Raw genomic sequence first — 14,757 nt, 5'->3', positions numbered from 1 at the left:
AATTATTAATGAGGGCCTATCTATTTAGGATATTGTTAGATTAAACGTGATCAGAGAGGGACTTCCCTGGTGGTGCAGTGGTTAAGAATCCACCTGCCAATGCAAGGGACACAGGTTTGATCCCTGGTCCGGGAAGATCCCACATGCTGAAGAGCAACTAAGCCCGTGCACCACAACTACTGAGCTTGTGCTCTAGAGCTCGCGATCCACAACTGCTGAGCCTGCGTGCCACAACTACTGAAGCCCGTGAGCCTAGAGCCTGTGCTCCACAACAAGAGAAGCCCACCATGGTGAGAAGCCTGCACACCGCAGTGAAGAGTAGCTCCTGCTCGACGCAACTAGAGAAAGCCTGCACACAGCAACAAAGACCCAACGCAACCAAAAATAAATAAATTAAAAAAATAGAAATAAGTTGTGACTTAAAAATTTAAAAAAAAAGTGATCTGAGAGTAGGTAATGGGTGATGGATCTCACAAAGGGATGTGGCTCTTTTAGGTATCTCTTAGTTCTAAAATGATGGCCCTACTATGGAATTCCATGTGGTCCCCACTGGCCCTTGTTTTCCTCTAATATCTGTATCCCAGTAAAAGGGTATCCTTCCAGAAAAAAGAATGGGAAGGGCTATCATAAGTGTCAGCTGGGGGTTTCTGAGAGGAAGGAGGGGACCCTGCCAGGCACCTCAGACTCTCTGCTTGTAGGAAGACTGCATCTGTGTCTGACCATCGCAGGTCTATTTATTATTGGCTGATGGTATCATCTTCACTCAGGGAGGTTTCTAGCTACTATGAGATGCTCTAGGTATCTCATCCCTTTAATCACTGGCTCTTCCAAGAACAAGTCCTGGTGAGGAGAAGAGGGAAGGTGGTGACATTAATGTTATCGTTACTGTATTTTCCTAGAAAAGGATTTAGTGTCTCCCTATGGGATTCCACTACCGTTCTTATTTAATACTTTGTATTTATTTAATTTAGGGCTGGTTTCCTTTGGTAGTTCATTTTTGTCTTTCCTATCAAATGTGGCATGAATCCTTTAAACACCTATACCTGTGCCTCATTAAACACTGAAACCTGTGATTTGATTCACTTATATGAATCTCATAAGTGATTGCAGCTTTTACAAGGAAAACTTTAATTTTACTAAAGAGAACCATAGCCCTCCTGGGCATTTACTCACCAAAAATAAATCTTATATTTTTTGCTGACAATTCTCAGGTCCTTCCTGGACAGATCTGACAGGTAAAGGAACATCTGGGATGCCAAATAAAAAGAGAATGCAAAACTGTACTTGGATTTCTTGCATAAAATATAAAGGAGAGCTTTACACATTTCAGTTCAATCACTCACTAGGGATTAAAATTATTTAACAAGACTTTTCTTTTAATTTTGCTTTTCCCAGGATGCCTTTAAAAATCCTAGTATTTCCCTTGGCTTTAGGGAAATTGGCTGATGTGGGAAGCCTATTGGGCGTCTTGAATGCTTCTTAGATCTCAAGAATTGCTTTCCCAGTTTTCAGAGATGCCCATCGTGTGATTCTTGAATGACGAGGTTGAAACGGTACGATTCACCTTTGTGTCCTTTACTGGATGCAACATACAAGCCAGAAAGAAATGAGCTTTTACTCCTGAAGGATTTTATGTATACAACCAGGGAGTTTTTCCAAGTACACCCTTCAAATGAATCTTTTCTCCCATTTGGTTGGATCCCTTCCTCAACTTTTGTCCATGCTCAGCCCCTTCAGACCCTGAGAGCGTTTTAGTGCTCTGTTTTCTTTACTGCTCTCACTTTCTCCCTCCAGAAAGAAGTGTTAACCAACCAAGTATTGCTTTTAGTATGTAGCTAAGTTTTATCTAAAAAGCCCCCTGAACATATATACACTACCAGATGTAAAATAGCTAGCTAGTGGGAAGCAGCCACATAGCACAGGGAGATCAGCTCGGTGCTTTGTGACCACCTAGAGCAGTGGGATAGGGAGGGTGGGACGGAGACGCAGGAGGCAGGAGACATGGGGATATATGTATATGTATAGCTGATTCACTTTGTTATACAGCAGAAACTAACACACCATTTAAAGCAATTATACCCCAATAAAGATGTTTAAACAAAATAAATAAAAAGCTCACTGGGAAATTTGACTCCCCCTGAAGAAAAAAAATATATATAAAGGAAATTGAGGTGTTGCTGAAGTTGTATTTGGCTCCTGAACTTTTCGCCCTCTCGAAGAGCACCACCTGGCAGAAGTACCTTGGTCCGGATGACGTTCTTATCGCTCTCAATGTCTGGCATGGTGTCGAAGTCACTTTCCTCCACGGAGCTGTCCGTGTCTGACTGGCATGGCTGTCTGCCATCGGAGGAGGACATTTGCCTGCCAGGACTGGAGCTTGACTCATCTGAAACAGAGGAGACTCATCTGCCTTCCCAAACCGTGAAGAACCCATGGAGTCCATCTTTCTCTGCAAAAAGCACAGTGCTGACTCATTCCCAAAAACGCTGTGTTGGTAAAACCAACTCCTTACCCACAGCACGTGTTCCTTCTCTAATTCCTCCTCAATGGACCTCTAATTTTCCTCTCCTCCTATTTTTATATTTAAATCATCTCTTTCTAGGGCTGAATACATAATATAAAGGCATCTGCTCTGTTAACTATTTGGCTGCAAAAATAATATTATGCTTATATTTCATGCTTCATATTTTAAAATATGAGCATAAATGTATAAACATACACATGCACGTAATTATGTATAGCATCTACCACATGTACGTGTTAGTACCAACACGTCCAGCAGCTATACATTTCTCGTGGATAAAGTATTTGTACACCGAAATCCCCCACATGCTGTATCTATGATTATATAATGGAAACAACATTCTCAGGAGGAAGAATCCTGTGAATGTTTCCCAGAGCAGATGGGAATTTGCACAGCCTAATGAGCACATGAGCAGAGCCTACCTTCTGCTTTATTTCTTCTATTCAGATGGTTAAAAAAAAAAAAAAAAAAAAACCCTGTTCTTGCAGAGCCAGAAATAAGTCTCCAGCACTGAGCCCACATGCTTCTCAAAGTTACAGAATAACAGGGCAGGCATACAGGATTCCCAGCCCCTCTATGCTGACAGCTTAAGGTGCACCATTCATAGGCCCGCAAGCATCATGGAAGTGTGTGGAAGCGTCAATGCACGCCAACTCTAACGAGACAAGGATCAGAATTCTGACCCTTCAGGCCACTGAACGAGCCCTGGGGGTTGCCATGTGAATGACTGGGTGGCAGTGTGCAGGTTCGTTTATGCAGTCAGCCCAAATGGAAGATCGTTAGGCTTCAGCCGTGTTCACCTGCTGCACAGCCTCAGTCTTCTGATCGCCCTTACTCCACTGAAACCTGAGAATGAAACATCGGGTCAGTTGATGTCGGGCTCCCTGACGTCAGACTCTTGACGCATCATTCACGCCCTAAACTCAGGCTGGGTACGAGAAAATCCCCAAGGGAGTTGATGGCAACCATAGAAAATTCTGCTCAAGTGTGGCTAGCAGACCCAAGAAACGGATCAATAGAACCAGAGAAAATTAGAGCTGGAAGGAACCTTCCAGATCATCGAGCCAATTGATCTTATAAATAAAAGATAATCTTATACGATGACGGCCTTGCCCACTCTCACAGTTATTAGTGGCTGAAGGGCTCCTTGTATCCCATTCTTTGGAGAATCAGGAAACACTTCCATGAATGGACTCATTGTAGGAAATACCTATTGCCCCATAATTGCTTTCGTCAGGGGTGCTGGCAGCAATGGGATGTGACACCGACGTATTTCCAGAGCCTGTTAAAAAGAAAAGCAAAGAGGCAAACACTTTATGTCCAGTTGCCAAAGTGAAAGAACATAACTCTAAATAGTTTGATTTTCTTTTCACTCTAATGTAGGAGCCTGCAGGCCAATTTTATGGTCTGCAGACCAAATCTAGCCTGCCACCCGTTTTTGTATGGCCCTTAAACTAAAAATGGTTTTAAATTTTTTAAATGGTTAGGGAAAAATCAGAAGATGAAGAGTATTTTATGGCAGGTAAAATGATAAATTTCAGTATTTACATACAACGTTCTACTGAAACACAGCCACTCGTTGAGTACGTCTGTGGCTGCTTTTGGCTACAATGGCAGAGTGGAGCAGTTGCAACAGAGACTACGTGGCCCGCAGAGCCTAAAACATTTACCATTTTGGCACTTTACAGAAAAAACGTTGCCGATTCCTGCCTGGCAGTGTTGCAGAATTACAAGAACAAAGGAGCATGGGTCCTGGAATCACTGTGAGGAAGGCCACCGCTGAACATAAACACCAGAAATAAACTTCTGTGATTAAGGGGCTATAATTCGGAGGTTTATTTGTCACAGTCATTAACAGTACCCTAACTATAGACGGGATGAGCCCTGACAGGCTGGAAATTACTGCACTCCTTGGAGCAAAAAATAATGACAACGTGAACTAAGGATGTGCAGGAATATGGGTTATTTGGGGGATAGTTCAGAGGTAGAATAGGCATGTCTGTTGCCAAATGGTTGTTGGCAGTGAGAGAAAAACATTCTTTAAGAGGACGCGCCTCAAACTTTTCCAAATATTACATGTGCAAATAGTAAGCGAAGAATGATACTAAAATCATAAACCCCAGGATTTTGGGCATTTTCTGTTCCTGGGAAACCCCGTGGCATGGGAAGTAGACACGTGCGTCGGAGAACGCTTGAGTTCCTCTGCAGCGGGGGGTTGAAATGGTCTGTAGGAGGCAAAGGGTTTTCGTGTGTGTGATCAAAAGAGAAAAAATGGCAAAAACTAAAGTCAAAGCAAGTGAGCAAACAAAAACAATCACTGTTTTGTTAGGCGACAACTTCACTAAAAAGAAAAAGCCAGCTGTGTAGGTTTGTTCAGACTTCGATGATTTCTGCACTCTGCCTCGCAATCGAGCAGGACCTGGTTTCGATGTAGTCGCTAGTTCTTTTCACCTCGAGGCAACCACAACAACAATGGTTCTGTGATGGACAAGAGCATCGAGATTTTCGTGAGCAGTGCTCTTGTTTCAAATCTGTGCACTTCTGGGCTTCCCTGGTGGCGCAGTGGTTGAGAGTCCGCCTGCCGATGCAGGGGACACGGGTTCGTGCCCCGGTCTGGGAAGATCCCACATGTCACAGAGCGGCTGGGCCCGTGAGCCATGGCCGCTGAGCCTGCGCGTCCGGAGCCTGTGCTCCGCAACGGGAGAGGCCACAACAGTGGGAGGCCCGCGTACCACAAAAACAAAACAAAACAAAACAAAAACAAATCTGTGCACTTCTATACGCACAATTAAATAGGAGACTGGTCAACATGGGATAACGGTATTCTGTTAACGTTTCTAATGTCTAAGACCTTCTTAGAATGCAAAAACCGAAGCATTACCTCCCAAACTTCAAACATGATGGATGCGCCCAGAAGGCAAGCCATATTTCTATTTAACTGTATGGCATTTAGAAAGCAGAATTAAACACAAAATATCAGTTTATAGGACAGATCAAGATGTTCTGGCTGGGAATAAGCAAACATATAAAGTTGTGAATGAGCTCATCTTAATGGGGAGACTTGTTCTGGTATGTTTTTCTCTGCGTGCGGGCCCTTTGCCATCTGTCGTCTGCTTTACTAACTTAGAATAGGATATGCTTGCATGCTTGCCTTTTATATTAATTGCTCCATGTGAGGAGAAAAACTTCATTTCATTTTGAGCATGCTTGGCTCTTTCAGGGACGTCACATTTATAATTGTCCTGCCCGCTTCCGTCTCCAGACTCAGGAGGTTGGAAGCGGAAGAGGGAGTCAGTAACGCTGGGAACTAGCTGACATGATATTTCATTTTTATGCCAGTTGGCTACCTATCCCAACGAGTGTCATGCTGTATCTCAAAAGTTGAGGAGAAAATGAAGAAAACCACTAATCTTTGCAGAAGGACGTAAAAGTAAAATTCCTCTAGAAGAAAAAACCGGGCAGGCAAAGCTGGGAAAAAGCAGAGTAGAGAGTCAGGACTAGAGTCTGAGACCTGTTGCCACAGAGCCTGAGGATGGCCTGTGCTCCCTGACCCCTCTGGACTCAGCACGCTGCTTGTCTTATCCCTCCCGGGCCCTGCTCTTTGCTGGGAGGCTGATTCAGTAATCGCTCCGTCCAGGGAAGGATCTGATTGGCCATTTGGTTCTTAAATCTGCAAACTTGGCAAGTTCACCAGCTCCCTCACTTGAGAAAGTACCCTCCTCTTAGGCTGCACCCAGGTTCATGGTGACAGCTCATGTGGTCCCAGAGGCCTGTGGGTCACGTTTCATCTGTCTCTCTTTCAAGGTGGTAACTGAATTTCTGTATAGGCTCTTTAACAATGATGTGAAATGTGGGTTTTTTCCCACTGATAGAGCCACTGGAGGACATGTTTTTAGAACACAGAGCCTTGCCCAGTGCCCTTTAGATTAGCACAGAGGCCCCTGTCCTAAGTGCTAAGTGAGGAATAGAGAATACAGTGTCCATCCAGTCACACCGCAGTAGTAAAGTCCCTTCACAGCCTGAAGCTGCTCTTTACCAACACTATTTCCATTTCACCTGGGCTCCAGCCTCTTATCTCCTTCTTTATCCCATGAAGTATGAAAGAACTTCCTTTGCTTTTTAGTTTAGTTGGAGCCAATGTCAACATTTTTCAAACACAACTTTAAAAACTGCAGGCAAATCGAAGAAAAACACATGCAGGGGAGCCGACAGATTTTCCAAAGGCAGCCTTCCTATCATTACATAACTAAAACAGAGCTGCCAACAATTTAGCAAGTTGTAGGGACCTGGCTCCATTTCCTCCATCTCAGGCATACCTAGGGTGAAAGCATCAGGCCAAGTTCCTCAGATATCTAGCTCCACGTTGATTGCGGCAGACAACATGCCAAATCTAGTGGGGTCCCCTTTCTCAAACGCTGCTCCTAGCATTTCTTCTAGGCACTAGCCCCCAGGGCATTTCCCGTAGCTCTAAGCTCCATTAAACTTCTTGTAGCCCCCGCTTGGGCACACTGATACTGGCCCTTGGGAGACAAAGACATTTCTGTATCCTTGCTCCTCTCTAAAGGTTCCTCCCCTGAATCTTTCACATTAGCTTTCAGATAAGGTCCCTCACTTGCCTCTGTCTCTTGCTACAGGCTGGTTTCTCCGTGCTCTGTGTCATGTGATTAAGAGTCACTAACTGGTTCCTCCCTAGGGTAGAGCTTATCTTCTCTGCTCTTGTTTGAAGAACCTAGGTCTTGTCTCACCAGTGGTCATGTGCCATCTTTCCCCGTAGCCTCTCAGCATTACATAGGTTCCTTACTTCCTCCTGATTTCAAAGCCCTTTGTGGTGAACATTCCTATTTCCTACTTCCTAACTAAGCTGGGATTTTGTTTGGGTATCCTCCCTCACCTGTGCCTGGAAGCCCATATTTTTAAGTCAGTGACTCTTGGTTGGGGGTAGGGGTGGGGGGAACGTTTTGCTCCCAAGAGGACGTTTGACAATGTCTGGGCATAACTTTAGTTGTCACAGGGAGGGAGTGTATTACTGAATTCTAGTAGGTTGAGGTGAAGGATGCGGTTAAACATCCTATAATGTACAGGGCAGCTGCCAACAACAAAGAATGATTCTGGCTGTAATGTCCATAATGTTGAGTTTGAGAAACGCTGGTCCTAGAAAAAGATGACCTCACCCTAATTCTATAAGCAGGCTTGATTGATCTGTAAGTAAATAGATTCCTTTGCAGTGACTGGTTTAGCAACAAGTATATGTTCCTCTCTAGGCCAATGAAACACGAGAGAAGTTGCTAGGTGCTTCTGAAACAGTCCTTCCTTCTGGACATTGTCAGGTGAGGACCCATCTCACTACCAGCTTTGGGGGCAAAGCCGAGTCAAGGGAATGGCAGGAAAAAGGACCAGAGCCACTGGACTCAGTGAATCCTGAAGCCCACCCTTCTGCTCAGCTTCCAGGGAGAGGAGACACTCTTTATTGTTTAGGTATGTTTGAGATAAACTTTGCTGTTACCTGCAGCTGCATGAATCCAACGGATGCATCTTTATTTATTTTTTTGCTCACTCATTCATTTCTGCTTGTGATCTGAAGGGTGCCTCTAGCTCTTAGCTAATTTTCAGAGCCATCTTGATCTTGGACAGTGATTAGGCTCAAGTCCCAGCTCTGTCTACCAGTGCTTCACTGTTCAGGAGACCCTTCTGAATACGAAGTTCCTTTCATTGTCATTGCAGTGATAAAATGACTTCACTCATACAATAAAAAGAACAGAGAATCCATTCCCAGAGCACCTATCGGATCCAACCAATCGGGTTTTCTAAGTTCGACTAGGCCTAAATAAGAGCAAAACCTGGAGAGCATCAGAGAGAAAAGGCCGAGATCCAGAGAGAAGACATTTCATTTTAACATTTTATGAATAAAATAGAAAGTAGTACTTAGCATTGTAAAGACACTAGAGCAGGTGTTCTTTTATATTCCTTTACATTGGCTGTTGAATGTTATTAAAACCAATTGCCTGGATGCCTGGAAAAATAGACATGTTGACATTAAGGAAGACAAAAGTCAAAGGAAGGCAGGAGAAGCAGACCTCCAGCAGAGGGAGAGATACTCCTGGTGGGTGGGGTAGGGAGTCGCTTTGTGTCTTTCTAACTTAACTGTAGAAAACACAGAACTAAACATCTGCTGCATACCTACTGTATAGCACAGGGAACTCTACTCAGTCCTCTGCGGTGACCTAAATAGGAAGGAGATCCAAAAAAAGAGGGGATATGTGTATATGTATAGCTGATTCACTTTGCTGTACAGTAGAAACTAACACAACATTGTAAAACAACTACACTCCAATAAAAATTAGAAAAAATAATCTGCTGCATGTGACTTAAAAATCAAGTCTCACTCCATCATTCCTTTTCCAAATGATCACTCTATGCCAAATAGCTTGTGAGCACCGAGTAACTCATGCTGATTTAGGCTTTTCCAAAAATAGCACACTTACAAAGGGTGCAAACTTCCAGTTATAAAATATAAGTCAGTCCTGGGGATGTAATGTACAACATGGTGACTAGAGTTAATAATACTGTATTGTGTATTTGAAAATTGCTAAAAGAATAGATCTTAAAAGTTCTCATCACAAGAAAAAATAGTATAACTATGTGTGGTGATAGATGTTAATTAGATTTCTAGTGGTGAGCACTTTGCAATATATACAAATATAGAATCGTGTTGTACACCCAAAACGTTTACAATGTTATATGTCAATTATATCTCAAGTTTTAAAAATAAGGACATTTAATTTTTTTAAAAAGATTTAATAAAAAGATCAAGCAACTAAATTCCTTTGTTCAAATCCTCAGAGTGGAAGAAAGGGCATATTACAATGGTTGGATAATCAATTACTCTGGATTTCCCAAAGTTATAATACTCTCTTATACTTGCTGGTCTCAAATACTTCAGTTTTCTAGATCCTTGAACAAAAAAACCCTCTATCTCAATTTGGGAAAAGTAATCTCTGTATTAGATTTGACACAATAAATTCTTACCATTGTTCACAAGTCAGCTCTGTGATAAGACAGATATGAACAATTTATGTCCTAGAAAACATTAAACTCCTTAAAAAGATGAATTGCTGACAAATGGGCTGTGGACAACTATGAGGAACTCTCCGAACAAAGGCTCTTAGTGTGAGCTCCATATCTCAGTAATTATCAAGTGTGTAAATTGGTTCTCACTGGCTCTGCTTTCTGTAGGAAGACTGCAGATTAGACCACTCTGTGTGTGTCTGTGGGGGGATAGGAATCAATAGAGGGTTTGGGAAATCACAAAAGTCAGAGAGACAAAAGTACCAAATGGAATGTTGCCACATACTTGACATCAGTTTGAATTGAAACCAGGGATTTTTCTTACCGTCACTGGAACCAAAGCTTCCATCAATGGACTTTCTCTGAAACCTGCAAACAAGCACATACACATGCTCCTAAGACCGCAAAAACTTCAGCATTTTCCATTTGTTCCCTATAGACTTTGTTGCAGATTTGTCTGCTAGGATCTCTTAAAAATGGGCCTTTGGATGTGCAGAAATTGGAACTCTGATACATTGCCGGTGGGACTATAAAATGGAGCAGCCACTTTGAAAAACCATTTGACAGTTCCTTAAAAAGTTAAACCTAGAGACACAATATGACCCAGCAATTCCACACCTAGGCACATACAGGCATACATATATTAAATTCATTAATTTATTTCCATATTCATTTATTTGCAGATAATTCACATGCCATAAAATTCACCCTTTAATGTGCACAATTCAATGAATTTTAATATGTTCACAGAGTTGTGCAACCATCACTATTTTCTAGTTGCAGAACATTGTCATCATCACCCAAAGAAATCTCAAACCATAGCAGTTACTGCTCTTTCTCTACTCCTCCCAGCCCTTGGCAATCACTAATCTACTCTCTGTCTCTATAAATTTGCCTATTCTGGACATTTCATATAAATGGAATTGTATTGCATGTGGTCTCTTTGTCTTCTTTCACTTAGCATAATGCTTTCAAGGTTCATCTATGTGGTAGCATGAATGAATACTTCAGTCTTTTTATGGCTGAATAATATTCCATCGTATGGATATATACCATGCTTAATTTATTTGTTTACACTTGATATACATTTTGATTGTTTCCACTTTTTAGCTATCATGAATAACACTGCTATGAATATTTGTGTACAAGTTTTTGTGTGGATATATGTGTTAAATTCTCTTGGGTATGACCTAGGAATGGAAGTGCTGAGTATGAGGTAACTCTGTGTTTAACATTTCTTTCTAAACTGTTTTCTACTGTAGCTCAATAGCAGGAACTAAATATTTTACATTCCTACTAGCAATGTACAAGGTTCTAATTTCTCTACATCCCTGCCAACTCTCGTTATTTTCATTAAAAAAAATTTATTATAGCCATCCTAGTGGATATGAAGTGATATCTCATTGTAGTTTTGATTTGCATTTCCCTGATGGCTAATGTTGTTGAACATCTTTTCACATGCTTATTGGCCATTTGCATATTTCTTTGGAGAAACATCTATTCAATTTAAAAAATGCCTATTTTTAAATGGGGATATTTTTCTTTTTATCTTTGTGTTGTAAGAATTCTTCACCTAGTTTAGATACTAGACTCTTACTGGATATATGATTTACAAACATTTTCTCCAGTTTTGTGTATTGTATTTTCACTTCCTTGATAATGTCCTTTAAAAACACAAAAGTTTTAATTTTGATGAAGTCCAATTTACCTATTTTTTTCTTTTTTTACTTGTGCTTTTGCTATCATATCTAAGAAACTATTACCTAATCTAAGGTCACAAAGATTTACACCTATGTTTTCTTCTAAGAGTTTTATAGATTTGGCTCTTTTATTTAGATCTATGTTCTATTTAGAGTTAATTATTTTTATATGTTGTGAGGTAGGGGTACAACAACTTCATTCTTTTTCATGTGGATACCCAAGTGTCCCAGCACCATTTGTTGAAAAGAATATCCTTGTTCCATTGAATTGTCTTGCTACCCTTGTCAAAAATCAATTGACCATAAATGTAAGTGTTTATTTCTGAACTCTCAATTCTGTTCCATTGATCTGTATGTCTTTCCTTATGTCAGTGCCAGAGTTTTGAATATTGTCGCTTTGTAGTTAGTTTTGACATCAGAAAGTGTAAGACCTCCAACTCTGTTCTTTTTTTTTTTCATGATTTTTTTTCCTATTCTGGGTCCCTTGCATTTCCAGATGAATTTTAGGATCAGTTTATCAATTTTTGGAAGAAAGTCAGCTGGGACTTTCATAGGGATTGTGTTGAATCTATAAATCAGTTAGGGGAGTATTACCACGTCTTTTAGTTTATATTGCTGCTGTAACAAATATCACAGTCTTAGTGGTTTAGAACAATACAAATTTATTATCTTCAGTTCTGGATGTCAATTCTAAAATGAGTCTTATGTGGCTAAAATCAAGATATCAGCAGGGCTGTATTCCTTCTGGAGAATCCAGGGGAGGATCCATTTCTTTGCCTTTTCCAACTTCTAGACGTGGCCTGCATTCCTTAAGTCATGGCCCCTTCCCCCATCTTCAAATGTATTACTCCAACCTCTGCTTCCCTCATCACACTTCCTCCTATCTTTGACTCTCTTGCCTCCCTCTTATAAGGACCCTTGTGATTACATTATACCCACACAGATAATCCAGGATAATCTCCATAATTTTATCACATCTGCAAAATCTCTTTTGCCATGTAAAGTAACATATTCACAGGTTCTGAATATTAGAACATGAGCATTTTGGGGGGGCATTATTCTGTCTACTATACCATCTTAATAATATTAAGTCTTTCAATCTGTGAACACAGGATGTCTTTTCATATATTTAGGTTCTCTTTAAGTTCTTTCAAGGATGTTTTGTAGTTTTCAATGTACAAGTCATATTTAATTTCTTAAATTTTTTCTTAAGTACTCTATTATTATTTTTGATGCTATTGTAAATAGAATTATTTTCTTAATCTTGTGTTTGAATCATGCACTGCCAGTGTATAGAAATACAATTGATTTCTGTATATTGATCTTGTATCCTATAATCTTGATAAACTCAGGGTTTCTTTTTGGAGGTGATGAAAATTAGACAGTGGTGATGGTTGTGCAACTGTGAATATACTAAAACCACTGAATTTTTAAAGGGGGGTGAATTTTATGGTCTATGAGTTATGTCTTAATAAAGTCATTATTTTAAAAACTGGGTGTATCAAATGTAAATGTCTATCAAAAATTAAAATGTGAATTGCTCTCTTCCCCCCAAATAAGCCTCCCTTTTGGACATGAAGTTGGAGTTGGGGGAGAAGGGGGAAAAGTTGGGGACTACATGTGCCTGTGCTTTGGTACATGTTCTCGTTTATTTCCAAATGGGGGTTCTAGAAGTTGCACACCCCTGATCCTGGTGTGTTTGGTGGAAGGACTTCTCTTCATACCTCTTTTGTTCCTAGACACAGCAAACCCATCCCTGCCTCAGGGCCTTTGCTCTTGTTCTCTGCCTGGGCCACTCTCTCCCCAAATCCTCACATGGCTGGCTCCTACTTGCCATTCAGGTCTTGGTCCTGAGAGGTCTTCCCTGCTGAACGAATCAAATCTAGAGTAGCTTCCCCAGTCCAGTCATTCTCTGTCCCACCACTGTGTTTGTTCTCCTCCTGTCACTTAGCTGAAATTATTTTATTAATTGCTTGCTTATATGTTTTTCCTTTGTACAATGTAAGCTCTATTAGAGCAGGGATCTAGACTGTCTTGTTCACCACTGTATCACTAACCTTTGGGACAGGGCCTGGCACTCAGGAAATGATAACTAAATATTTGTTGAGTGAACAAGGCATATTATTAAGCAGAGCAGTTACAATTGGGTCTGACTGTTCTAGCTGGCAAATGAGGCTCTAGGGAAGTCCCTTTAAAAAAACAATTTTAGTGATATTAACTAGCAAGCAATTGTATGAACTCATAAAAGATGATGTGTTTGGACTGTGTTTGTATTAACAGGCTTTAACCACATTTGCCCTAGGTTTTGGAGCTGATAAAGTTCTTAATTAGAGGAGTTAAATGGTTTACAAAGCTAGGGTGAGGCAGGCAGTATCCAGTGAACAAACAAAAAAAGAGTAATTGAGACCTATGCTAGATTGATTGAAAAATGGCTATACCTCATCTTGTATCTAGCTCCTTCAATCAAAAGTGGAGTCTGTGTCTTTACCTCTTGCAGCTGGACTGGCCTATCACTTGTTTTGGCCAACAGAAAGAGGGGGAAGTGATATCATGCCACTTTTGAACCTACCTCTTAAGGAAGCCTTGCACTCTTCTGCTATCTCTTTTGGAGATACAGTAGGGCTAGGCTGCTGGAGGATGAGAGGCAAAGTACAGCTGAGGCCAGTCTAGAAAAGCCAGCTCTTCTCTGACCTGCCAGTTGATTTCACTCTATGACCACACCCAGCTGAGATCTCTGAGCCTAGTCCAGATTAGCAGAATCATCCAGCTGACCCATAGATTTGTGAGCAAATGTAAATATGTATTGGAGTTTTTGTGGTTGGAGTTTTTGGAGTTTTTATGGTTGATTTTTTTTTTTTGTGGTACGCGGGTCTCTCACTGTTGTGGCCCCTCCCGTTGCGGAGCACAGGCTCCGGACGCGCAGGCTCAGCGGCCATGGCTCACGGGCCCAGCCGCTCTGCGGCATGTGGGATCTTCCCGGACCGGGGCACGAACCCACGTCCCCTGCGTCGGCAGGCGGACTCTCAACCACTGCACCACCAGGGAGGCCCTTATGGTTGATTTTTATGCAGCATTATTGTGGCAATAGATAACTAATACAGGAATCAAGGGAAGAACGAGTAATCAGGATCATGTAGTTTGAACTCAACATCTGGCAGGGTGACTGAGAGGAAGGAATAAGAGACATGTATGCAGGGCTTCCCTGGTGGCACAGTGGTTAAGAATCTGCCTGCCAATGCAGGGGACATGAGGTCGAGCCCTGGCCCAGGAAGATCCCACATGCCATGGAGCAACTAAGCCCGTGCACAACTACTGAGCCTGCTCTCTAGAGCCCGTGAGACACAACTACTGAAGCCTGCGCGCCTAGAACCTGTGCTCCACAACAAGAGAAGCCACCACAATGAGAAGCACGCACACCGCAACAGAGTAGCCCTTGCCTGCCGCAGCTAGGGAAAGCCCCTGCACAGC

At 41.7% G+C, this 14,757-nt stretch overlaps 1 protein-coding gene and 1 long non-coding RNA gene across 6 annotated transcripts in view; one reads left to right on the top strand and one right to left on the bottom strand.

Annotated features, from left to right (window-relative positions):
* The window catches only part of LOC309962389, a 92,680-nt gene that overhangs the window by 26,463 nt on the left and 51,460 nt on the right, over window positions 1-14,757 (top strand). The gene's annotated exons all lie outside the window — the stretch shown is intronic.
* SIDT1 (SID1 transmembrane family member 1) overlaps window positions 1-14,757 on the bottom strand; it is a gene marked incomplete at both ends in the record, with an annotated part of 86,135 nt that overhangs the window by 22,700 nt on the left and 48,678 nt on the right. For all 5 annotated transcript variants that reach the window (XM_082840211.1, XM_082840210.1, XM_082840209.1 and 2 more), the window contains 4 exons: window positions 1,174-1,247; window positions 2,241-2,386; window positions 3,735-3,806; window positions 9,915-9,958. In XM_082840211.1, coding sequence (XP_082696337.1) covers window positions 1,174-1,247; window positions 2,241-2,386; window positions 3,735-3,806; window positions 9,915-9,958 — 336 coding nt within the window. The remainder of the gene's footprint in view (window positions 1-1,173; window positions 1,248-2,240; window positions 2,387-3,734; window positions 3,807-9,914; window positions 9,959-14,757) is intronic.

This window comes from Leucopleurus acutus, assembly GCF_964270905.1.
Source record: "Leucopleurus acutus genome assembly, chromosome: 5".
Classification (NCBI taxonomy): Eukaryota; Metazoa; Chordata; class Mammalia; order Artiodactyla; family Delphinidae; genus Leucopleurus; species Leucopleurus acutus.
Note: the sequence above shows the minus strand (reverse complement) of the source record. Positions and strands in the feature narration are given on the sequence as shown.